This window comes from Nycticebus coucang, chromosome 5 (genome assembly GCF_027406575.1).
Source record: "Nycticebus coucang isolate mNycCou1 chromosome 5, mNycCou1.pri, whole genome shotgun sequence".
Taxonomy (NCBI): Eukaryota; Metazoa; Chordata; class Mammalia; order Primates; family Lorisidae; genus Nycticebus; species Nycticebus coucang.
Genome location: NC_069784.1, coordinates 50627614 through 50653994, shown reverse-complemented (window position 1 = coordinate 50653994; position 26381 = coordinate 50627614). Strand labels below are relative to the sequence as shown.

The window sequence follows — 26381 nt, the reverse complement described above, 5'->3', positions numbered from 1 at the left end:
CTTGAGCCTCACAAAGCTCCTGTGCAGTAGATAGACAGAGCTGGTATGGGGAACTGAAGTTCAGGGAAGTGAAATTACTTGTTCAAGATCACCAGTAAGTGGGAGAGTTGGGCTTGAATCTGGTCTTCTGTTCTAGGTTCCACATTTCCATTACATCTTTTCCACTTAGGATGGTTTTGTTACCACTCTGCTTAGAGTATGGGGCTGAGCTCAGCTGAACAAACTCTGGAAATCCCTTGCAACAGTTGTTTCTCTCCTTAGAGATTAGTCAAAGGTGCTAGTGTTTCTGACCTAAAAGTTGTTGCTTTCGTAGTTCTGGCACCAACAGTTAGTGGGTAACAAATGCCAAAAGGCAAGAGCATTCTGTAGCTTCCATTTCTTTCCCTGCCTCCTTTCCCTTTCTCTGTCCACATTTGTCAACTTGTCTTTGTCCAAAAGGAAGGATGGAAAGAACATGTTGATGAGGGTTGGATTGGAGTCACATGAAGTTTGAGGCCTTTGACCAGAGTTTGGATGGTCTCAGCCTTGGTGAGGAAGATTGTAGCCCTTTCTTTTCCCACCTGAAGACAGGATCCTCTCCAAGGGACCATTGCTGACCAGCGCTTATTGTTTGCTTTGAATTGATTTTCCATGTGGACAGTGGTGCATGGTGGCTTCTCAGGTCTTTGTGGGGCTGAGGTTACCTTGTGTAAGAGTCTGTGTGGTGTCTTTGCATGGTGTAGGGCATGTGCTCTGTATCATGTGGCCAGGGTGAGAGGAACATGAGAATGTTATGATAGACTTGGAGCCTCCCAGGACCTTGATGAAAAAGTAAACGGACTTGTCTACTGCCACCAATTTTCCCGTTTGTCCTGTGTTAGGATGAGGTTGAAGGGGGTGTGAAAGAGGTAGGAAAAGTGTATCTTCATTGAACTCCTATTAAAATGTGGGTACTTAGGTTTTTTTTGTTTTTGTTTTTTGGAGACAGAGTCTAACTTTGTTGCCCCTGGTAGAGTATCATGGCCTCATAGCTCACAGCAACCTCAAATTCTTGGGCTCAAGAGATTATCTTGTCTCTGAGCCTCCCAAATAGCTGAGACTACAGGCACCTGCCACAATGCCTGGCTGTTTTTAGAGATGAGGTCTCACTTTTGCACAGGCTGGTCTTGAACCTGTGAGCTCAGGCTATCTACCTGCCTTAGCTTCCCAGAGTGCTGGGATTACAGGCATGAGCCACCATGTCCTGTGGTGCTTAAGTTTTTAATCTCCCTTCTTAAGTCCCAGTGATCCAAATGAACATCTAGTGTTTTGCAGATTGGAACAGGAGAGACCCACGACAATCCTTTTCAAACTTTGCTGCCTGTTAGAATCACCTGGAATGATTCTAAAACATCCATTGCTCCACAGCTCAAGATGTGTCTCATGCCAGTTAAGACAAAATCTCTTGGGGTCCAAGTATATTTTTTTACATTTTCTTAGGTGATTCCAGTGTGTAGCCAAATATTACAACCAAATTTACAAACAGGGACAAAAATTGGCAAGTGGTAATTGCATTACCCCTCCAAGGAGTCTGGCTTGGTGAGAGGAAACAGAGACCTCCCTCCTGTTTGCTGAGGTGGAGTGGCTGTCGGTTCTGCTGCCCATGGCTATAATCCCTGGAAGAAAGCAGACTTTTGAACTTTCCCCTAAATTATGGCTCTGCCCACTTCTCCCTCACGCTGGGTTTCTTTTTACAAAGACCTGAGATAGGGCTTGAGGGAAGGGCCTATGACTCCAGAGAACCTATGAAAGTATCAGCCTATAGAAGAAAGGGCCCTTCCTCCTTGGAATAGTGTTCAGTGATTCTTTAGACACAAGTGATGACGATGACATTTTCATTTTGCAATTCTTTGAATCATGTTGATTGGGATTGTCTGACAGAGACCCTTCCCCATACTCAGCAAAAAGTTCTTCATTCTGGAGGAATTGGGGTCACCACACCTAGCTGAATTTCATGTCTTCCTTCTCCTCCAAAAACCCTGAAGGAGAAACAGAAACATTGGCTGGTTGGTGTCTGGGGAATGCTAGTACTTGTAGGCAAACAGATGTTCCTGTTTGTAGGTAAGCCTAGCCTTACATCCCATTGCACCCTTTACTCCTAACTGTGGGGGTGAGTCCTACTTTCTGGAACTCCTTTTGGACTCTGTCATGAGTATTTATAGTAGGATGCAGGAGTGGGGCCCCTGGACATTTCTTTTGTGTGCACTGGTGACCTTCAGATTCTTCATCCATCTTCTGCCTTGTGTGCCTCAAGCCAGGAAATATAAGGGGAAGAGCTGTAGGCTCTAGGCGAGGGGTCGTCATCTGATTGGTGTTCCCATTGCCTTGGGATCCCCAACATCCTCCTCCCCCTTTTCAGTCTCCATTCTCAGCAGTCACACGCTTCCTTGTTAGTCCTTCCCTTCTTACACCCTGTTTGTTTCTCACTCATATTTCTCTGTCCAGGTGTCAGCACTGTCCCTCCTGTTCCCCCAGCCACATTGCCGAGCAGCCACTTGGAAACCAGCTCTTCCCACTATCTCAACCCTGTCCAGACCCACTCTCCTCCGAGGGACACCCTGGAACTGGGCAGAATCCTGGAGCCTGGGCACCTGGGCAGCAGTGGCCAGTGGGGCATGATGAGGCCTCAGAAGGGGAGTGTGTCTGGGGACCTGTCCTCCAGCTCCTCTGTGTGCCAGCTTAACTCTAAACCCACAGGTAAAGTGCAAAGCTGAGAGGGGCCACCCTTGAAAGGATACCTCACTCACGGTCTACGCCTGTCCCACACGGCCAAGGCTATTTTCAGTCCTCCTCTAGTCCCTGGCTCACAGAATTCATCTAAAATGAAAGGACTGTATCAGAGCTCGATCCCTTCTAAGCATGCCCTTCATTCTCCCTGCCTCGGGCCTTGGCGCTCTGCAGAGACCCACCTATGGTGCTGTCACATTCATGTCCTTCTCTGTCCCTGCACCCTGACCTCTTCACAGCACACTGTTGTGGACCCTTCCAGAACACCAGGCCCAGGCATTCACAGGGCCCCTTTCCCAGCAGTCAGGAGTTGTTAGAGGAAGGGACACAGCTCCCCCATCCTGCTCACGTATCCTGTACTGAAAACCCAACCTCTCCAACGGGAGCAGTGTGGCTGAGGCTGTGAGTGCTAGGATGCAGCTCAGGTCCCAGAGGAAGGTGATTGTACTTTTCAGAAAAAGACTGAACCCAAAGCAGAACAGTGCAGGTGGTGTAGCCTGTCAGCATCCCTCCCATTGCTCTTTTCTATATCTTTTTTTCTTTCTTTGGGGGACTCCTTCCTCCTCTCTAATTCACTCTCAGATCCCCAGCTCCGTGTAGGCCGTCTTTCCTTCCTATTAAATTAAAAGTGACTTGGGGGAAGCATTATCAGTCAGTAGCCACATAGGAATAGGATAGGTGTAAGGTCATGCACTTTTACTCAGGCCTTGTCCTTTACTGACGGGGGGAGGAGGAGGGGATGAGGGGTTCTCCTTGTTAATGAGTGTGTGGTCATGTAGCAGTGAGAATAAAGACATCAGAAGACAGGTAGAGCCAGACCTTCCCTGTCATGGAGCTTTGGCTACTTTTTAAAAACATGTGGAATTCTATTTCACTACAAGACCCCTGTATGGGAGCTGGCCTGTGGGGTTTCCTTAGCAAGGGGCAGTCCTGTGTTTGAACTAGATCGCCATTCCCTGGGTGCCTGTGCAGAGAGAGGCAGTCGGCAGAGGCTAATGGTATGTAGGGGGTTTGCTGGAGAGGCCGCTGGCTGAGCCCTGCCCCCAGTAACTGAGATTCTCCATCTCCCACCTCTTTCCACGTCCTGGTGGGGTGGCTGCAGGCGCTGACCTGCTGGAAGAGCATCTTGGTGAAATCCGGAACCTGCACCAGCGCCTGGAGGAGTCCATCTGCATCAAGGACTGGCTGCGGGAGCAGCTGGGGAACTGGCTCAGCTCTGCTGCCCGCGGAGGTAGAAGAGGCCCAGTTTCCTGTTTCTGGCTGTGTTTAGGGAGCTTCTGAAGGGAGGCAGTGTGCAGAGCCTCGCAGATTTCAAAGCACATTGATGTGCTTTACTTCACTTGGTCCTTACAAATAGTCCAACACGAGTGGGGAAAGTGCTGTGAGCCCTACTTTACAGGCATGTCTGACTTTAGAGGATAACGTTCCTCAAGGCAGGACCAGGTCTGGGCCCAGAGTCACATGATCCCTCAGCTGGTCCTTCCTGGGCCTGTGCACTGTCTGCTGCTCCTGGTGCCCTTGTCCTGGGAGTGGCCAGTGGTAGGGCCAGTTTTGCGGTGGTCTCCCTGTCCCATGGACTTGTCACTGAGGTGGCCTTTCTCCCTATACCCTGATGAATTATTGTCATTTAGAGGCCAACCCTTGCACTTCCACCTGTTGTTGCCTTGTCTACATGGCAGCAGCTGCTGTTTGGAAGGAAAGAGCCTCCTGTACTACTGAGGTCATGGCACATGATAATGCATACAAAGAATCCACAGAGAAGAGGGCACAAAGCCAGACCTTCTGCCCGTCATGCCTTCTTTAGCCACAGACCATGAGTCCTCAGGGTTTTACACTGTGTTGGGACAGTATCTTTGTGAGATACAGAATGGGATGCTTTTGGAAGCATCTGTTGTCCTAATGTGTACTTTCAGGGACAGGATCCACCTCTAACATCTACAGTCAGGGCCCGGAGTCCATACCTCAGCTCTGCAATGAGTACAGAGCCCTCAGTGAAGAAAACCGAAGTCTTCAGGCTCAGCTGAATCACATTTCCAGAGGTGGGTGGTCAAAACCTGCAAACCACAGTCACTCCTAGATCCCTCTCTTCCCTGCTCACACTACTCACAATTGGAAAAGCAAAGAGAAGAATGTAGAGATAACAGGTCTACACAGGTCCACTGATCTAAAATTCCAACAACTATTCTCAGTCTACAAAGGGCTGCTTCCTCAGAGGTCCCAACTGTGGGCTTCAGACCTCTAGGCTCCAGCAGGGAATAGCTCCAGGAATCTATCACCTCTGTGCAAATCCATCTGCCTATATCCAGGGTCACTCCCTATTACACAGGATACCAGTTTACTAACTATTCTATCTCCTCCCATGCACAGCTGATTTGGAACAAAGAAAGGAAGGAATATGAGTACCTACATTCCCTCTCATGTTCCTACAGACTTTGCTGCAGTTAAAGTCCCTTGGTCCTGCTTTGCCACCTCTCCTCCTGCCCCCCACATCTATGTGCACAGTACTCCTATGACTCTGTGTCAGTAGATGTTAGCAGCTGTCCTCCAGAACGTTGCCAACCCTAATCAGTGGGCATTCATAGGTGGGTGTCATTTCCCATGTGGTCTGGGAGGCAGCTGACCTTAAGTTGATCAAATCAATGTATTATCAATAACAAATTTTTTTTTTTAGTTACAAATATCTATTGAACAACCATAAAAGATTGGGAATAGTATGCAAAAGGATTAATCCCAGAATGAAAGAATGTTTGTAGGAAAGGAAAAAGACACCAAGAGATATTTCCAAATTAGCTACCTCAGAGCAAAAAGACTCAAGAGGAAATGTCAGTGCTTGGGGAAGATAACAAAAGTTAATAGATAAGAAAGCAGGCAGAGCTGCTAATCCACTATTGCATGCTCAGGGAGAAAGAAACAGACCTGACAATAAGAAGACAGTAAGAGATCAAATGAAGGCCAATGCCAGGTTTAGTCCACCCCAGAGCACTGAGCTCAGAGTCCCTCTCAGTAATCTTAGGGGATCCGTTAGTATCAGAGAAATGCCACCAGTCCATAAAAGAACAAATGTCCCCATTTTCAAAATGATGAAAACGATATATTCTAAAAAGAAATCTTTTTTTTTGTTTGTTTTTGAGATGGACGCTCATTCTGTCTCCTTCAGTAGAGTACTATGGCGTTATCACAGCAACCTCCAACTCTTTGGGCTCAGGCCATCCTCTTGCCTCAGTTTTTCTATTTTTAGTACAGACAGGGTCTCCCTCTTGCTCAGACTGGTCTTGAACTCCTGAGCTCAGGCAGTCCCCCTGCCTCAGCTTCCCCGAACACTGGGACTACAGGCCTGAGCCACTGCCCCTGGCCCTGAAAAGAAATATATATATATATATATTTAATTAAATCATAGCTGTGTACATTATTGCAATCATGGGGCACCATACACTGGTTTTATATACAATTTTGATGTTGATCTTTGTCAACATAAAACAGGTCATTGAACAGATGGTATGTGGGACTTTGAAAATGGTAGTGTTAGAAATTAGTATGTTTTCTCTAAGAGTGAGGTAGGCCAGATTGAGTGAAGTGGAGGGCATTGCAAAGAAAGAGGTGCTCTGTTTTCCTTGTGGTTTGTGGGATGGTGAGATGGCACTCTCTCTGTCCACCAACACAGGGCCCTCCTTCCCTACCCTTAGTTCTGTGTGTCAGGATGAACATGCTTGGCCCTGTGATATAAATACTCCTGTGTTCTGCTCCCCAGAGCGCTCCCAGGAATCAGAGAGCCTGAGGGAGGCTCTGCTCTCCTCACGATGCCGGCTTCAGGAGCTGGAAAAGGAGCTGGAACATCAGAAAGTGGAAAGGCAGCAGCTTTTGGAAGACTTGCGGGAGAAACAGCAAGAGATCTTGCATTTCAGGGAGGAACGGCTGTCTCTCCAGGAAAATGACTCCAGGTAAGAGGGGGCCCATTGATAAAGAAGCTGGCTCCATTTTTACATTAGAGGAAGGGATATTGGTTAGCATATTCTTTTGGAAACCCCAGTTTCCCTTCTGCTATTTCTGATTTAGGGATAGCTTTGAGCAGAAGGAAGGACTTCTCTGGGAGTGTCTTTTTCACTCCAAAGTTAAGAGAGTAAATCCCTGTTACAGAAGGCTTCAGCATTTCAGAGACTGGAGAAAGAATGTTTCTGTGCTTCCAGTTAGATATAGGACATTTGTCACACTATGACTGAGGAAGCTTCTATACTAGCCATGAAATTTTTCCCCAGCACAAGCCCTGTAACTGCCTGTCACCGTGAAAAAGCCCTGGGGGAGAAGTAAGGACTGCTGGGGTTTCTGTCCTGCTCCTGGTTAATGTAGCTAATGTTATGCCTTCAAACAAGTGACTTTACTCCTCCAAGCCTCTGTTTCCACATCTATAAAATTAAAGTGATGGTCTTCATGACCCCCCAAGTTGACTTCTGAGGGGTTGGCTCCCACCTTATTGCCCCAGTGTGACCGAGAGGCCCCACCACCTCCGTGGGCCCTTGCCTCTCCCCCGGCAGGCTGCAGCACAAGCTGGCTCTCCTGCAGCAGCAGTGTGAAGAGAAGCAGCAGCTCTTCCAGTCCCTCCAGTCGGAGCTACAGATCTACAAGGCACTTTATGGCAATTCCAAGAAGGGGCTGAAAGGTATGTGCTCTGCACCCCCTGCTGTGAGCTCTGTGCCCTTGCTTAAGTTGCCAGTGAGGCCTTGCTTCCGGGAGCTATGCAGGTCATGGCAATCTTCAGAGTTCTGTCCCAGAAACCCCCCAGTCAGACCAGGGGCTCCTGATAAGAAGAGAGTGGAGCTCTCATACACAGAATCAAAGGTGAGATGTTGGTGATGGTGAGAAAGACCCAGTCTGAACATCCTTAGCAATGGACCACAAGAATAACTTGACCACTTAGATGGCCAGAGACAAGTTAGTCACATGTCTAGATTATAGCTTTATTTATTTATTTTTTTTAGTGAGATAATGTCTCTCTCTCTCTCTTGCCCAGGTTGGAGTGCAGTGGTGTGATTATAGCTCACTCAAACTCCTAGGCTTAGGTCATCCTCTTGCCTCAGCCTCCTGAGTAGCTACGCCTATAGGCATGTACTACCATGCCTGGATAATTGTTCTTATTTTTTTTAAGGCTGGTCTGGAACTCCTGGCCTCAAACAATTTTCCTGCCTCAGTCTCCCAAAGTGCTAGAATTATAGGTGTGAGCCACTGCACCAGGCTATTTTTTTTAAAGCAAAGAATTATCCTAATGATCTCATCATTTGAAAAGGTCTTTAATATTGTAAGTAATACATACTGTCAACTCATATCACTATCATTAGTAGCAGGCTAATGCACTCTGACTGGCCCTCTCCCTCTGGGGAAAAGATATGAAAACAAAAAACATTATAGAAATACCAGTACTAGGACCTAAATTTCAACCGTAGGCTTAAATGTTAAGTGCACTTATTGCATTTCCTACCTGCTGAACTAATAATCTAGTATTTGAGAATCTCAGTATATTTCTCCATCTTTCTTAAAATGGAGAAGGGTATTTGAAGCATAATGTTGATCCATCACAGCAGGCTGGAGCATAGGGCTGATGTCAATCTGATGAAATTTAGCAAAGATAGAAAAATAAAAATCCTGAGCTTGATTAAAAATATCAGTGGCAAAAATATAGGATGGAGGGTTTGGCTCTGTAGCCATTCATGGACATGAGGGTGGGGAGTTTGGCAGAAACATGTTTCAGCAAGCGAGTTGAGGCCAAGGGAGCTAGAAAAGCCAGTTCAGCCTGTGACCACAGAAGCGCATGACGTCCACACTCAGAGACCATGTCTGAGCTTTGCTTGCCTGAGGGCGCCATCTGTACAAGGGCACTGACACTCCTAGGAGCACAAGGAGGACAGAGATCATAATGGTGTGAGACCAGGAATCTCAAACTGGTCAAAGAAGCTAAAACATTTTAGGCTTTGAAATGTTCATGAGAAGATGAAAACTGGCTCCAAAAATTTAAAGAACTTTTAGGTGATGAAGAACCAATGTGTTTTGTGTCCCTTCTGACATGACTGAGCAAAGGGAGAAGGGCAGTGGAATTTAGATTAGCATTTTTACTATTTAGGCAAATTTAATTTTCATAAAACTTGATTTAGTTTCCTAAGTTGTCAAAGAGAAGGTGAACCTGAACTTGAAGACATATAGAGGACTCACCAGGCTAACAGAACAGCTTAAGCACAAAATCATGATGAATGTTAGGTCAGTGGGGAGATCAGCATGCCCACGGGAGAAACCTGGTACCAGGGGTGAGAAGTCAGGTTGGGGGAGCAGAGAGTGGCCAGCATTCAGACAGCCTAGAAGTCAGGGTAAAAGTTTACATCCATGTAGTTGGCAGTGGAAAGAAGTATTTTTTATTTCAAGCAAAAGAAGTACATGATGAAAACAGAACTTGAAGATACTAAGTCTTGCAGTACATGCTGGAGTTGGGAGACATTAGGATCCAGGAAACCTATTGGATGGGTCTAGTGATGTTCTGGGGCAGTAAGAGATGAGAGTTTACTACAAGGTGCTCTTGGAAAAATAAAAGGGTTTGGATAGATGAGAAAAATTTAGTGAACATTTGGATTTAGAAAGAGAGGTAGAAACCATGGAATTCTGGACATAATTCAAGCACATTATGGTAGATTATTTGCCAAAGCCTCTGAAACCACTTCGTCCTGAACTACCTCCCTTTTTGTGCCCTCCTTCTAGTTTGTGAGTCTTTTAGGATTTATTTCAAAGCCATTACCACCAAAGCTCTACCATCCCTTATTCATAATCCCCAAATCCAGTAAGATCTCTGAAGTAAAAACTTTTTCTTTTTGTTTTGTGGAGACAGAGTCTCTGTTGTCCATGCTGGAGTGCCATGGTGTCATAGCTCACAGCAGCCTCAAACTCATGTGCTCAAGTGATCCTCCTGCCTCAGCCTCCCAGCAGCAAGGACTACAGGCACCCACCACAACACCAGCTAGTTTTTCTAATTTTAGTAGAGACAGTGTCTTGCTCAGGTTGGTCTCAAACTCCTGAGCTCAAGTGACCATCACCACCACCCTCGGCCTCCTAAGAGCTCTAGGATTATGGGCATGAGCCACTGCTCCTGGCCAAAAGGCTTTTTCATATACTCATTTGTTGACTGCCTAACTGAACTGATAGAAGGATATTATAGTCTTTATCTACTTAATGAAAATATTCACATAGCTCATTGCAGAAATAATGATGTGTTTGATTAACGGCCGTACATGTGATATATGGTATATGCACCCTGTTGCCTTGCTAAGAAACAGAACAAATCCTACCTTTTGAAATACATTTGGCCTTAAAGTTTTCAGATAAGGGATTGTGGCATTGTGGAGTATTTCTTTCTGTTTTTTTTTTATTGTTGGGGATTCATTGAGGGTACAATAAGCCAGTTACACTGATTGCAATTGTTAGGTAAAGTCCCTCTTGCAATCATGTCTTGCCCCCATAAAGTGTGACACACACTAAGGCCCCACCCCCCTCCCTCCATCCCTCTTTCTGCTTCCCCCCCCATAACCTTAATTGTCATTAATTGTCCTCATATCAAGATTGAGTACATAGGATTCATGCTTCTCCATTCTTGTGATGCTTTACTAAGAATAATGTCTTCCACGTCCATCCAGGTTAATACGAAGGATGTAAAGTCTCCATTTTTTTTAATGGCTGAATAGTATTCCATGGTATACATATACCACAGCTTGTTAATCCATTCCTGGGTTGGTGGGCATTTAGGCTGTTTCTACATTTTGGCGATTGTAAATTGAGCTGCAATAAACAGTCTAGTACAAGTGTCCTTATGATAAAAGGATTTTTTTCCTTCTGGGTAGATGCCCAGTAATGGGATTGCAGGATCGAATGGGAGGTCTAGGTTGAGTGCTTTGAGGTTTCTCCATACTTCCTTCCAGAAAGGTTGTACTAGTTTGCAGTCCCACCAGCAGTGTAAAAGTGTTCCCTTCTCTCCACATCCACGCCAGCATCTGCAATTTTGAGATTTTGTGATGTGGGCCATTCTCACTGGGGTTAGATGATATCTCAGGGTTGTTTTGATTTGCATTTCTCTAATATATAGAGATGATGAACATTTTTTCATGTGTTTGTTAGCCATTCGTCTGTCATCTTTAGAGAAAGTTCTATTCATGTCTCTTGCCCATTGATATATGGGATTGTTGGCTTTTTTCATGTGGATTAATTTGAGTTCTCTATAGATCCTAGTTATCAAGCTTTTGTCTGATTGAAAATATGCAAATATCCTTTCCCGTTGTGTAGGTTGTCTCTTTGCTTTGGTTATTGTCTCCTTAGCTGTACAGAAGCTTTTCAGTTTAATGAAGTCCCATTTGTTTATTTTCGTTGTTGTTGCAATTGCCATGGCAGTCTTCCTCATGAAGTCTTTCCCCAGGCCAATATCTTCCAGTGTTTTTCCTATGCTTTCTTTGAGGATTTTTATTGTTTCATGCCTTAAATTTAAGTCCTTTATCCATCTTGAATCAATTTTTGTGAGTGGGGAAAGGTGTGGGTCCAGTTTCAGTCTTTTACATGTAGACATCCAGTTCTCCCAACACCATTTATTGAATAGGGAGTCTTTCCCCCAAGGTAGGTTCTTGTTTGGTTTATCGAAGATTAGGTGGTTGTAAGATGTTAGTTTCATTTCTTGGTTTTCAATTTGATTACAAGTGTCTACATCTCTCTTTTTGTGCCAGTACCATGCTGTCTTGAGCATTATGGCTTTGTAATACAGACTAAAATCTGGTATGCTGATGCCTCCAGCTTTATTTTTGTTACTAAGAACTGCCTTAGCTATACGGGGTTTTTTTCTGGTTCCATACAAAACGCAGAATCATTTTTTCCAAATCTTGAAAGTACGATGTAGGTACTTTGATAGGAATGGCATTGAATAGGTAGATTGCTTTGGGAAGTATAGACATTTTAACAATGTTGATTCTTGCCATCCATGAGCATGGTATGTTCTTCCATTTGTTAATATCCTCTGCTATTTGCTTTCTGAGGATTTCATAGTTTTCTTTATAGAGGTCCTTCACCTCCTTCGTTAGGTATATTCCTAGGTATTTCATTTTCTTTGAAACTATGGTGAAGGGAGTTGTGTCCTTAATTAGCTTCTCATCTTGACTGTTATTGGTGTATACAAAGGCTACTGACTTGTGGACATTGATTTTATATCCTGAAACATTACTGTATTTTTTGATGACTTCTAGGAGTCTTGTGGTTGAGTCTTTGGGGTTCTCTAAGTATAAGATCATGTCGTCAGCAAAGAGGGAGAGTTTGACCTCCTCTGCTCCCATTTGGATTCCCTTTATTTCCTTGTCTTGCCTAATTGTATTGGCTAGAACTTCCAGCACTATGTTGAATAGTAAAGGTGACAGAGGACAACCTTGTCTGGTTCCAGTTCTAAGAGGAAAAGCTTTCAGTTTTACTCCATTCAGTAAAATATTGGCTGTGGGTTTGTCATAGATAGCTTCAATCAGTTTTAGAAATGTGCCACCTATGCCTATACTCTTCAGTGTTCTAATTAGAAAAGGATGCTGGATTTTATCAAATGCTTTTTCTGCATCTATTGAGAGGATCATGTGATCTTTATTTTTGCCTCTGTTAATATGGTGGATAACGTTTATAGAGTTGCATATGTTAAACCAGCCTTGCATCCCGGGGATGAAGCCTGCTTGATCATGATGAATGACTTTTTTGATGATAAGCTGTAATCTATTGGCTAGGATTTTGTTGAGAATTTTCGCGTCTATATTCATGAGTGAGATTGGTCTGAAATTCTCCTTTTTGGTTGGGTCTTTTCCTGGTTTTGGTATCAGGGTGATGTTTGCTTCATAGAATGTGTTGGGGAAGATTCCTTCTTCCTCAGTTTTTTTGGAATAATTTCTGAAGTACAGGAATAAGCTCTTCCTTGAAGGTTTGATAGAATTCTGGAGTGAAGCCATCTGGACCAGGGCATTTTTTAGTTGGAAGCTTTTTTATTGTTTCTTTGATCTCAGTGCTTGAAATTGGTCTGTTCAGGAGGTCTGTTTCTTCCTGGCTAAAACTAGGGAGAGGGTATGATTCCAAATATTGATCCATTTCCTTCACATTGTCAAATTTCTGGGCATAGAATTTCTGGTAGTATTCAGAGATGATCTCTTGTATCTCTGTGGGATCAGTTGTTATTTCCCCTTTATCGTTTCTGATTGAGGTTACTAGAGATTTTACTTTTCTATTTCTAGTTAGTCTGGCCAATGGTTTATCTATTTTATTTATTTTTTCAAAAAACCAACTCCTTGTTTCATTAATTTTCTGAATGATTCTTTTGTTTTCAATTTCATTGATCTCTGATTTGATTTTGGATATCTCTTTTCTTCTACTGAGTTTAGGCTTAGATTGTTCTTCTTTTTCCAATTCCATAAGATCTCTTGTGAGATTGTTGATGTGCTCTCTTTCTGTTTTTCGAATGTAGGCATCTAAAGCGATGAATTTTCCTCTCAAAACTGTTTTTGCAGTATCCCACAGGTTTTGGTAGCTTGTGTCTTCATTGTTGTTATGCTCAAGGAAGTTAATGATTTCCTGTTTTATTTCTTCCTGCACCCATCTGTTATTCATCAGAAGATTGTTTAATTTCCATGCCTTTGGGTGGGGTCGAGCATTTTTGTTAGAGTTGAGTTCCACCTTTAGTGCCTTATAGTCTGAGAAGATACAAGGTAAAATTTCAATTCTTTTGATTCTGTTGATATTTGTTTTGTGTCCCAGGATATGATCAATTTTGGAGAATGTTCCATGGGGTGATGAGAAGAATGTATATTCTTTATCTTTGGGGTGGAGTGTTCTATATGCGTCTATCAAGCATAGTTGTTTGTTCTGGGGTCTCATTTAAATCTCTTATATCTTTGTTTAATTTCTGTTTAGAGGATCTGTCCAGCTCTGTAAGAGGTGTGTTAAAGTCCCCTGTTATTATGGTATTATCAGATATCATATTGCTCAGACTGAGTAAGGTCTGCTTCAAGAATCTGGGAACATTTAAATTGGGTGCATAAATATTTAGAATTGAAATGTCTTCTTGTTGTAGTTTTCCCTTGACCAATATAAAGTGACCATCTTTGTCTTTTTTGACTTTAGTTGCTTTAAATCCACATGTATCTGAAAATAAGATTGCAACTCCTCTTTTCTTCTGAATTCCATTTGCCTGAAAAATTGTCTTCCAACCCTTGACTCGGAGCTTTAATTTGTCTTTTGAAGCCAGGTGTGTTTCTTGCAGACAGCAAATGGATGGCTTGTGTTTTTTAATCCAGTCAGCCAATCTGTGTCTCTTCAGTGGGGAATTCAAGTCATTAACATTTATTGAGATAATTGATAAGTGTGGTAGTATTCTATTTGTCTTATTTGGTGAGAGTCCATTGCTTAGTTTTATCTTTTGCATCAGTGTGGAGGTTAGGTTCTGTCCTTTGATTTCTGAGTTCTTACTTTGCTGCCTGATCCATTGTGGTGGTCAGTGTGCAGAACAGGTTGTAGTATTTCCTGTAGAGCTGGTCTTGTTGTGGCGAATTTCCTCAATGTTTGTATATCCGTAAATGATTTGATTTCTCCGTCAATTTTGAAGCTTAGCTTAGCGGGGTACAGAATTCTGGGCTGAAAATTGTTCTGTTTAAGTAGATTAAAGGTAGATGCCCATTGTCTTCTTGCTTGGAAAGTTTCATTAGAGAAGTCTGCGATCACTCTGATGGATTTGCCCCTGTAGGTCAACTGGCGCTTACTCCTGGCAGCTTGCAGAATCTTTTCTTTTGTCTTGACTTTGGACAGGTTCATCACAATGTATCTTGGAGAAGCTCGGTTAGAGTTGAGGCGACCTGGGGTCTGATATCCCTCTGAAAGCAGTGTGTCAGAATCTTTGGTGATGTTTGGGAAATTTTCTTTTATAATATTCTCTAGTATGGCTTCCATTCCTCTGGGGCATTCTTCTTCCCCTTCTGGAATTCCTATAACTCGTATGTTGGAACACTTCATAAAGTCCCATAATTCTGACAGTGAACGTTCTGCTTTCTCTCTCTTCTTTTCTGCCTCTTTTACTGTCTGAGTTATCTCAAGAACTTTGTCTTCTACCTCTGAAATTCTTTCTTCTGCATGGTCTAACCTGTTGCTGATACTTTCCATTGCATCTTTAAGTTCCTTAATTGACTGTTTCAGTTCCTACAGCTCTGCTATATCCTTTTTATATTCTTCATATCGTTCATCTCTTATTTGATTCTGTTTTTGGATTTCCTTTTGGTTATTTTCCACTTTATTAGCAATTTCCTTCATTGTTTCCATCATTTGTTTCATTGTTTTCAACATGTGTATTCTAAATTCCCTTTCTGTCTTTCCTAACATTTCTTTACAGGTGGAATCATCTGCAGTAGCTACCTCATGGTCCCTTGGTGGGGTTGTTCTAGACTGGTTCTTCATGTTGCCTGGAGTTTTCTGCTGATTCTTCCTCATGAGTGATTTCTTTTATCTGTTTCCTTGCCCTAATTTTCCTTTCACTTCCTCTTGCTCTTTAAGTTCTTGTACCTGTGGACTAAGGGTTACAGGACCATAAGGGTGAGAAGGTTGAAGAGCAAAAAAGGGATGAAAGAAAGGAGGACCGAGTGATAAGAAAAAAAAGAAAGATAGAGAAAGGAGAGGGGGTGGGTATACGGAATATTGACAAAAAGAAGAGAGGCACAGAAAGAGGGAGACAGGGCAATATAGGTGTACAGTAGGGTACTTTGACACAACCTTAAAAAACCCCACCTTCTGGGGGTGCCCAGTTGGGTGGTTCCCTTGAGGTCAGCGGCTCTTTGCTAACCTGATCAGACACAGTACCCCACCTCCACCAAGTAGAGAGGAAAGACAAAAATGCTATAAATCAAAGCAAAACAAGCAAACAGAAAACTTTACAGAGAAAAAATTGGGTGAAAAACCAAATGATAGCAGTAGAAACACTAGCAAAAATGAAGTTCTAGTTATTAAAAAAGGCAGCAATGGGAAATTATAATTAAACTAGAAAAAGTGAGAAAGAAAAAGGGATCTGTATGGAAAAGATTGAAATTAAAAAACAAAAGAACATCAACAACGTCAAAATAAAGAAAAAAAAATACAACCAAACAAAAAAAAAGAAAAAAATACACAACCAAAAACAAAGCAGTTTGTATATGTTATTGAATATTGTCTGGGCAACACGTGGTCTTCTGGGGTATGAGATGTTAATCACAGTTCTGATACGACTGGAGGCTGCTGATTTCTCAAACCCCGGCAGGTAGACACCCTAAATCTCTCTTCAGCCCACTTAAAAGGCACTTTGAACTTGTAAACTTGTTGAGCAGAAGCTTTCCCAGCTTTCTTGCTGGAATCACTGCTGAAGTGGTTATCCACTTACCCAGTGTGCCAAAACCGGTCTCACTCTGCCCCTGAGGGTTAGGGCTGCAAGGCGGCTCAGACCCCACCCTTAGGCTACTCGGTTGCTGGGTTACCAGCTCCCACCGTTTCTAGCTCTGCGACCCTGAGGGCGGAGCTTGCTGGGGCAGATCACTGACAATGGTTCCTTGTGACCCACCACCAAACACTATTAGCTCCGTCTGGCTCAGAGGCTCAGGCTGGGGCCCTAGATAACAGCCAAAGTTCTCCGCACTCCCGCTCAGGCTCTCCCCTAGGCAGTTCAGCTGAGTGACAAGTCCAAAGACACCAAAACAGTTCACAGGTAAGGCCTTTCTGGTTTGCAGTCTCGCTGCTACTGAACTTACAGTTGCGGGCGGGTTTAGACGGATTGAACACACGCGACCACTTGCCGGTTTTCCACTGTTTTAGTCCTCCTCTTGGGGTCCAGAAGTCTCTCGCTGACTCCCTGTATCTTCATAGGAGTGATGATAGGCAGTTCCCACCAGCCAGAGATGCCTGGAGTCCTATCTCCCCAGACTCACGGTGCCCAGATGCAAGGAAACTGTTACTCGGCCGCCATCTTGCTCCGCCTCCCTTGTGGAGTATTTCTTAGGTCTCTTCATTCCCAGTACAAAGAAATAGACTCTGTGTAGGTAAATGGAGGTAAAGAAAAAACATGGAAAAATTGAAAAATTCATGTAGTTGCCCCTCCTCCCATAGAAATGGAAGGGTAAAATTGACAGTGGGGAACATGTTACAGAGGTAATGGCCTGGAAAAAAATGACAAAAATTTTAAACAAAAGTTCCCATAACTGTGATCACTGATCTGAGGCACCTGACACACATTCTTAGTATGCTCCCCAAAGGCCTCCTCTTTCTCTTTGATTTCTGAGTATGAAGGCCATCAAATCTCCTTCTCCCTCACTCTCTACCTTCCTGTAGCTCCATGCTGACCATCAGCCTTAGAGGACTCCGCCTTTAGCTTCAAGCCTAAGGTTACTGGGGAGATGAACAACCTTGTCCCCATCCTCCAGCTAGGTGCCCTGCAGGTGCATGTGAGAACGTGTGTGCGGTCCCAGTGTGCCCCAGCCCCACACAGGAGTGGGGACGTCACTATCACAGACTGTGTTGCATGAGATTACAGTACTTGGTGTAAAGGAACATCACAGTGGGGTGTTCTGATTGACAAGTGCTTGGGAATATACTTGGGTCAGTGCTACCAGCCCCATCCAGGCCATCCGCCTGGATGCCTGTCACCAAATCCCTTTGTGCAGTGACCTGAGCCACCTGGTGGCAGAGATTCGTGCTCTAAGAGGGCAGCTGGAGGAGAGTATTCAAGTGAACAATGGTCTGTGCCTCCAGCTGCAGCACCAGCTGGAGGTGGGTGCTGTCCAGGCCAGCCTCAGTCCCGCCCTCACTCACCAGAACTTCCCAGCCACTGTGGACCCTGGAAACAGCCGGTCCTCCAAGGTAGGAAAGGAAAGGGACTTAGGAAGCCTTGGCCAATGAGAGGTCACCAGGAGGTCTGTGGTAGAAAGGGCAGTCTGTCTCCCTCGTTCTCCTTAAGTTCAGGCTGAGGTTGGAGGTGCTAAAATGCAGAACCCTGCGTGAGATCATGGGACTCAGGTCAGATGGGCTCCATCTACAGCAGTGATTTTCAACCTCTGCCAGGAGAAGATCTTAGTTGTGACATGAAGATTTTTAAAGACCATTAATTAAGTTATTTTTGAAAGAAGTTCAAGGCACAGTAAATATATTCTTTTTTTTACTCTTTTTTTTCCAATCAACGTAATTTAAGTGTGCCACAGAAGCTTAACTGTAGGTTCAAGTGTGCCATGAGATAAAAACGGTTGAAAAATACTGCTCTAGATTCTGAGTTTGCCTTTATAGCTTGTTTTGCTTTGGGCAGGGTGTTCAAACTCTCCGATGTTTAAGCCTTAGTTTCCTTATCTTTAAGGTGGGAATAATAATATATTTACACCCTGTATATTTATTTTGAGCATTAAGTGAAATAATTTACAAGTGCCTGGTGCACAATAAGAATTGCTCAATACTTAGCAGCCATATAGCCATAGATGCTATATTCCTTACATTTGCATAGTGCTTTAACAATTACCAAGTGTTTTCAAATATCTAATTTCACCTGAAGTAGAACAGGTTCTACTATCTCCGTATTTCACATGAGCAAACTTAGATGTCGAGATGCTAATGGACACACTGGGGTTTACAGGAGACAGAAGCAGGCTCAGAGACATCTTGACTTTCAGTTTGTGTCCCTTCCACCTCCCTGTGCTCTCACTATTGCTGACCTAAGATTCTTGAGTCCGGCTCCCCTTTCCTTCATACATGGGGAACTCAGTGTGTGGCAAAAAGTCCCTGTCCCTAAGGAAACCAGGGCTCTGAGGAAGCATCATAGGTGTCTTGGCAATTAAGTAAGAAAAATGTGAAACTGCCAAGCACAGCACTGGGGGCCTTAGAGCTGCTCAGCTTCTGGTAGATGGACGCTTTGCTCCCCTGGGGAGCTGTGATAGCTGTAGTTTTCAGTTGTCATCCTCCCCTTCCCTCTGGCTTCCAACTCCAGCCAAGACTGAGTCCCACTGCTTCTCTTCCTCCTGCACCCAAAGGCCTGAGCTGGAAAGCAGCCTCTGAGCCCCACTTGCCGGGGCAGGCCCTCTCTTCCATCTTCATGACATTCTCCAACTCCTCCATGGCAGGGCTGCTCTTAGGCCTCCAGCAGGGCAGCTGTAACCCACCAACTCCTCCATGGCAGGGCTGCTTCCAGGCCTCCAGCAGGGCAGCTGTAACCCACTGAGTCTTCAGCCTCCTTTTGTCTACGAAGACTCAAGTTTTTCCACTCTTAAGTCATCAGAATAGTGACTAGAATGTTGAGTTTAACCCCCTATGAAGCCATTCCTTCTTTGAGTCAATATTTTAACACATTCACTGGAAATGCTTATGTATATTTCTGTCTCATTACAAGGCGTTACATGAGACACTACATACAGACTATATTCAAACCTGGGTTTATAAAAATACACCAAATAATTCTTCAGACTAGAAGCTGATTTCTTATGAAACCCTTCAATTAAGAGAATATCTCTTTGTTTTGAAGAATGGAAATACATGGAACTAAGTGACATGGTTATTGCTTTTGCTTGTGGTGTGGTAATTATGTAAGAGGTGAGTCCTGCTGCCTCAAGGCCTAGGCAGTGAAGACCAGGCTGCATGTGTGCGGAGTGTGTGGTGCCTTCGGGGCTCCTAAAAACTGTGGTTGTCTCCACTCCCTAGACCCAGCTGCTTCCCCGCCGGTCCGGGACGTTGGCATGAATTCTCCAGCCATGGTCTTCCCCAGTTCTTCTTCCTCTGCTCCTGACTCAGAAACTGCCACATTCAACAGGACAGATGGTAAATATGGCAACTAAAGAGTCCAGAGACTAAAGATGGAAAGGTATTAACGCAAACAACCTTTGGTTGCCGATAGACATATTACATTTATTCAGAGATTCTTTTCTGCACGCCCCAGGCCTTTAGCCCTCCTCATTGCACCTGCTGTGCTGCCTGACCTGCCATTATCCATCCACCTGTTCTGTTTCTGCTTCCTTGTACCTCCTCTCCCCGCTCTTGGAAATGCTGCCTGTATTTACTTGATTTCCTGTGTCTTCTCTACCCAGAAACTTATTTTTTAGTTATATTTGTTCTTCCCGTTTCGTTTGTCAATAAGGAAAAAAATTGTCTCCTGGAAAGTTTGTCATTTTGAGATGATGTAAGAAAGATTATAAAAATACAGAACCCAAAATGTCTCTCTGGACTTCATGCCACCCTTGTACATTCCAAAGCTTCCTTTCTCGCTCCCTTCCTTTATTATTTGTTCTTTCAGATTGAAGTGAGCTGAGGATATCATGATGAGTAACAGTGGGTTCTGTTTTGTTGTGGTTTTCTTTTTCAGGCCTGGGTATGGATACTTCTCCAGGAATGAAGAGCTCTCCCAAGCTGGAGGGTGATGCTACTGATGGCTCCTTTGCCAATAAGCACGGCCGGCATGTCATTGGCCACATTGATGACTACACGGCTCTAAGACAGCAGATTGGGGAGGGCAAAGTGCTGGTGAAAAAGATAGCATCTCTTGTGAGGCCATTGTGTAACTTCCCTGGCCTTGGAGCTCAGGGCACAGAGGTAATCAACCTGTAGCTTTAGGCACACTCTTTCCTTGTGCTCTTTCTTGCTTTGATTTAGCTCCTTTTTCTGCTATTTTTCTTCATTCTTTGTATCTCTTGACAGCTGAGGATACCTCTTCCTTTTAAAGCAGCCAAGCCCTTTTCTTCTTTATCTCATTTTTGCTGTAAGTTCTGCTCTGTCCAGATTAGACATTTCCCCTCGACTCACAGAAGAGCTCCTGTAGCCTCACTGCCAACATGAGTAGAGCATTTGTTAAACATAACACAGATGGCACTGTACAGAATCCACTTTGGTAGATTATGTTCTGTTGTAGTCACCCAGGCACTTGACCATCTGTGAGCAGAATAAAATCAACCAGATGAACAGGAATAGAGGGATTTGCAAGTGTGGGGAGCTTGGTGGCCATGGATTTCCTAATACAGTCAGCACAATGTCTCACAGTGCTTCTCTGTTGGGAGAGATCAGGCACCAGAAGCTGTGCTGACAAAGCTGATGGACACCCATGGGTGCAGGGGGACAGCCATGTCTCCAAGGATCCCTCACAGAGAGGTCAAGACACACATCCAGGCACAGAAATGAGCTGCAGGCACAGTGTGAGAAGTTGTCATCTGTGTTGTGAAGGAATGAATGCAGAAGTGGTCATTTATCCCAGGCAAGAAAGGTGACAGGTTCACAGGATGTAGCAGGGGGGATGAGTTTTAGAGCGTTGTAGATTCTCCAGGTGGAGGACACTGTTCCTGGTAAAGGGAACAGCATCTTGGTCCTTAGAGTTAGTTGCAAATGGCTGAACAAGTGTTTCTCAGATTTGAGCAGACCCAAGTTTGTGTCTCACTCACAAGGAAGCTTGAGCTTTCTGCTTGGGGTGAGGAAAAAGGAATCTCTCCACTTTTTTTTTTTTTTTTTTTTTTTTTGAGACAGAGTCTCACTGTATTGCCCTGGGTAGAGTGCCGTGGTGTTATAGTTAAAAAGGAATCTCTCCACTTTTTTTTTTTTTTTTTTTTATTGGAGACAGAGTCTCACTGTATTGCCCTGGGTAGAGTGCCGTGGTGTTATAGTTCACAGCAACCTCAACTCTTGGGCTCAAGTGATTTTCTTGCCTTAGCCTCCTGAGTAGGTGGGACTACAGGCACCTGTCACAATACTTAGTCTTTCTATTTTTAGTAGAGACAGAGTCTCCCTCTTGCTCAGGCTGGTCTTAAACTCCTGGGCTTAAGCAATCTATCTGCCTTAGTCTCCAAGAAAGGATTAGGTATGAGCCACTGTGCCTGGCCAAATCTCCCCATTCCAATGACATCCACCATTCCCTCCACTTTTCCCCAGGTCCTGGGCAGAACAAGCATCCCCGAGCTTCGGAGTAGTGCCACTGCCCTACACCAGACCCTGGAGGAGTCGGCTTCCCTCCTCACCATGTTCTGGAGAGCAGCCCTGCCAAGCACCCACAGCCCCATGCTGCCCAGCAAGGTGGTAAGATGCTAGCATCCTTTCCTGGTCCAAACCCAGCTCTCTTGCCCTCACTATTGTTCTGTATCTTCAGCCCCATGGCTTCTCAGAAGGTGAGGAGTCACATAGTGAGTTGAGATAGTTAAGACCTTCGGGGAATGTCCCTGGAAGGCGACCTCTGATCCATGGCGGCAGCTTTCACTGACTCTCTGACAACATCCTCCCATCTCCTACCTCTGGAACCTGGATAAGAAAACAGAGAGGAAGAGGAAGGGATATGGAGGAGGCAGAGACACAGTAGCCTTGGTAATCAACATATGTTCAGTTTCTTAACCTCTCTGAAGTTTGGCTGAGCTGAAATTCAGGGGTATGTCAAAGCTTCAGATCTACACATATGACTACAGAGTGCCTTGACACGGCGAGCTTCCTTTAGCCACTCTAGGACCCTGGCATATCACTTCAGTCTGCACATCTGGCCAGGCCTGGGGAAAGCCAGCCACCTCTCAGATCCATCAGCTCTCAGGCTGGCTCTGGTCAGCAGAACCTTGGGTAGTCAGGTTTCAGGATCTCAGGGGTTCTATCTTCAGATCAATGTCGCTGGTACCTTTTGGGCCCCAACTATGCTAATTTCAGGGAGAAGGTACTTTGTCATCCTCATGTTGGCACAACTATTCACAAACTTGCAAACTTTCCTTGGTTCAGACCTGTGTCCTCAGACATAACATTCCTGAGCTCCTAAGTCTTACTTGTGATGGGAGAGGGACAGAATTAATGTCAGTGCTAAAACCAAGGTCTTGTTCACAGTTGGGAGTTCAAGCTGGCAGGCTCTCTTCAGCAGTAGGTGTGTAGGCCTGCACTAGTCTGCATGGGTGTCCAGGTCCTCCACGTTCCCTCCCAACGGTCTCATCCTAAACTATCCTCAGTTAGAGGGTTCTCAAGGCCTTAATGGTGGGAAGCAAGGCCAAAGATGGACGAGAAAGTCATGGAATCCTACTTGGGATTAGAAAGCTCCCCGAGACACAGGGTTCCTCAGGTTTTCTGACTATTGATGAGAGCCTATTTCTCTTCCCCAGGGAGAAGCAACAGAAAGAGAACTGCTGGAACTGAGAACCAAAGTATCTAACCAGGAAAGGCTCCTTCAGAGCACAGCTGAGCGTCTGAAGACCGCCACCCAGCAGGAAAGGAGCATGGAGCAGTTCATCATCAGCCAGCGTAGGTGGCCCCTGGCCAGAAATGAAGAGGAAAGGGGGGTCTCCAGATGCCCCCCTCATGCTAGAGATGAACAATGACCAGAGAGGCTTGGGGATGTCCCTGAATGTCCTGGGCCATCAGAAATTGTGGATAAAGAGGGAGGAGAGGATGGGGAGAGCAAGAACCCCCATGCTGAATGGCTGGTAGAAATGCTTTAGAATGCACAGGTTACTCAAGGAGGGGCCCCGCTGGTAATTTCTGCTCTGTGGGGCTGTTTTGTTGTTTCAGTGACCAGGACATATGATGTTTTGAAGAAGGCAAAGACTAATTTGAAGGGAAGGAAACCACTGCATCAGTCAGAGGCACGGAGCCTGCCCCAAATCCATCACCAGCTGTCATCAGAGTCTATAGGGGACTCTTGTCCAGGAGAAGACTATAGGTCCACTGGCAGGGTGGCAGGTCCGCAGTGAGTGGCCTGCGGGCTTCATCCCCATCACTCTCCCAGTCAATCAGTTCCTCCCGTGCATCGTGTTCACTCTCATGTCATTGTCTCTCCTTTTCACTCCAATGTTCACTCTTTTATGCCAAGTCAGGGAGTCTGGAAAGGTACAAGTTAGTCAACTCTGGAGGTCAACAGGCATTTGGGGGTCTGCCTCTGCGTGAGCTCTTGGTAAAGAGGTCTCAAAGCCAGTTATGTGTTCTGGTGTTTCCTATATTTCTTTACGAAAAAACAAAAGCAAGGTGCAATCTAATAAATGGATTTCACTGCATGGTCCTGGGTTGAGAACAGCAATTTGATTTCGATGTATCTTTTTCTTTGAGTAACATGATGAAGGAGGTCTGAGAATTTAATAATAATAAATATTATCTACATTTACTTAAAACATTAAATGTTAATCATCCCCTCGGAACTTTAACAAAAACTTGAGATGTATGAAATGGTTTAAAAATCAGAAACCATCTCACCTAAGGTGCACAATGTAAGGATATATGGCATACCTCCTGGGTGAAGGGCTCAACTACAATTTGGACTTTACCTAATGTAAACAATATAACGTAATTTTTTGTACCCTCATATTAATCTGAATTTAAAAAAAAAAGAAAAGAAAAGAGAAAGAAAACTCAAAAACCATTTAACTTAAACTTTCAAGCTTTGCCATGAGCAATTGAACATATTCCTAGGGATGGTACTAAATTATAACATGAGGGAATGTTGATCCCCAAAGTGTGAAACTGATTTGGGCTGTGATATAACTTGATTTTTTTGTTTGTTTGGGTTTTCTGCTAATTCCCTTTTGTTCTTCTCTGGTGATTCCTTTCTTTCCTGAGCCTCTTTAGAACAACACTTACAAGATTGCCTCTGTAAAGCCTATTCCCGTCCCAGAAAAGGTAACCCAACAGTCTCTGGTACCGCCAGCTCCCACAGTGTGGAAGCTGCTCCCTCTACTTCCTTTTGATTGTTGAAAAGGGCCCAAGCCCTGGGTCCTAATCCCAGGCTATCACTAACTGGTGTGTGGCTTTGGCTGGCTCTTAGTCTCTGTGAGACTTCTGTCCCCCATCTGGAAAAGGTAGGCTGGACATAGATGATTTCTGAGGTCCCTGCTGACTTGGCTCCTCCTGATCCTCACAAAGGTTGCTGGGACCTAAACATAACAGGTGAAGTCCCTGCAAAATGTGCTCTTCTTCCTACAGCAGGCCTTTTCTGTATCTGTGTGTTCATGCACTTCTTTTTCTGGGAGGTGGCAAAGACCATCATTTTTGCTGAGACATAGTGACTTGAGCAGTGAACTGGCCCCTAAAGATCTGACCACCTGGTGTGCAGTGATTCCAGCACACAGGGAGGTGGGAGGCTTTTCCTTTACCTGCAGCACTGGCTGCTCTTCCAGACTGCAGTGCATGCCCTCAGCTCGTCCTGTTAGCCGGCTCTCATGTGCTTCCGGCTTGGTCACCATGTACCTCTCACTCCAGCCTCAGGTAGTTACCTGTATCAGCAGGCCCTGACAATACACAGTGATTTGGTTTGTTTTATTTTTTGTCTGCAGGTGAAATTCCTAAGGGCTCTGCCATGCACTCCAGCCCTGTGACCCTTGCCTTCCAGGAACCATGTAAGAAGCGCAGCCACCGCAGATCCTTAAAACAACAGGAAGTATGGCCTATCCCCCTTTTGTGCAGCTACTCATCTGCTGAGGAAAATATTCCTCCAACCCCCACACCTCCAAACCTGGAGGGTCCAGAAGAGGGAGACAGAGATATGTCCTGGTGAGACTGATGGAAAGGCAGTTACGGAATGCCATTAGCCAAGGTCTGCTTGGCCCAGCACTAAGCAAAAAGTATAGTTTGCATAGAGCTTTTCGTGATACTGCTTCTAAACAGCCCCAGTGGGTTGGGAACTAGGAACCATACAATTCTCGCCTCATCAGCTATCCTGGGATGGAAAACTCAGTGGAAATACAACCTTGAATCTTTTGAATGAGTCAAGTGTTCCAACACTGGAGCTTCTTGGGCAGTCCTAAAAGCACAAAATTGAGCAATGGTGCCTTTCTGGATGGTGCTGGAGGGAGCTCAGTGCACACTACTCATAGATCTATATCTGAGCTTGGACCATCTCCCTTGGGACAAACTGGGCTTTAGTCTTCATGTAGCACTTGAGTTCTTTGAGTTCACATCATAAATGTGGTGACTTCCCAGATTCCATCTCAGGCTTAAACTAGCACTTCCTATTTCTTTTCTTATATGATCTCCAAACTGGACTGACCCCATTCTAAATATGCATTCCCGTTTTGTCATCCTATCTTAACTCGGGAATATTGGGGATTGATGGCCAGATGAAGGCAGTTGAAATTATTGCATGCAGCACACCTGTGCTCATTTTTAAGTGGCCTAGGAAAGGCACCCAGTCATGCAAAAGCCTCGCTGTGTCTTCACAGTGCTTATAGAATGTGTGTTAGTGTGTATAAATGTATGATATAGATTTATATATGTTGCTATAGCCATATGTTGAAGGCCAACTTACCTGGTGGACACGATTGGTGAGAGGAAATGAAATGGTCTTTTTGGTCATTATTAAAGCAAAATATGTATAAATACATAATTTTTCTTTGACTACTTTGTTTCTCATTTCTTCAGTAGTCTCTTGAGAATATAAGAATAAGGAAAAGAAATTGTGGTTATAAAGCTTATAATCTAACTTTAAAAGATTAAGGTTTTCTTCCTTTGTCATTTTGTAAGAATCCTCAGTCTGAAAATATGAAGATAATGTTTAAAGTTGGTGTACCTTATAATCAGCTGTGGGGAGTATGGGAGCTACTTCCTGGGCTTCAATCTCAAAAGATTTAGTTGGCATGAGTCTTCAAATCTTTAATTTTTTACATAAGCATCCCAGGTGATTCTGTTGCAGGTGGGCT

At 44.4% G+C, this 26381-nt stretch overlaps 1 protein-coding gene across 12 annotated transcripts in view; it reads left to right on the top strand.

Annotated features, from left to right (window-relative positions):
• PDE4DIP (phosphodiesterase 4D interacting protein) overlaps window positions 1–26079 on the top strand; it is a 291845-nt gene extending 265766 nt beyond the window's left edge. For 6 of the 12 annotated variants that reach the window (XM_053592789.1, XM_053592797.1, XM_053592792.1 and 3 more), the window contains 12 exons: window positions 2464–2715; window positions 3848–3976; window positions 4659–4784; window positions 6494–6683; window positions 7275–7399; window positions 17533–17640; window positions 19459–19575; window positions 20117–20343; window positions 21667–21810; window positions 22860–22998; window positions 23266–23436; window positions 25020–26079. In XM_053592789.1, the coding sequence (XP_053448764.1) occupies window positions 2464–2715; window positions 3848–3976; window positions 4659–4784; window positions 6494–6683; window positions 7275–7399; window positions 17533–17640; window positions 19459–19575; window positions 20117–20343; window positions 21667–21810; window positions 22860–22998; window positions 23266–23436; window positions 25020–25240 (1949 nt within the window). In that variant the 3' untranslated portion in view covers window positions 25241–26079. Of the gene's footprint in view, window positions 1–2463; window positions 2716–3847; window positions 3977–4658; window positions 4785–6493; window positions 6684–7274; window positions 7400–17532; window positions 17641–19458; window positions 19576–20116; window positions 20344–21666; window positions 21811–22859; window positions 22999–23265; window positions 23444–25019 lie in introns of all 12 variants that reach the window. The other 6 variants (XM_053592793.1, XM_053592796.1, XM_053592794.1 and 3 more) reach the window with 6 other exon arrangements.
• Window positions 26080–26381: the final 302 nt, after the last annotated feature.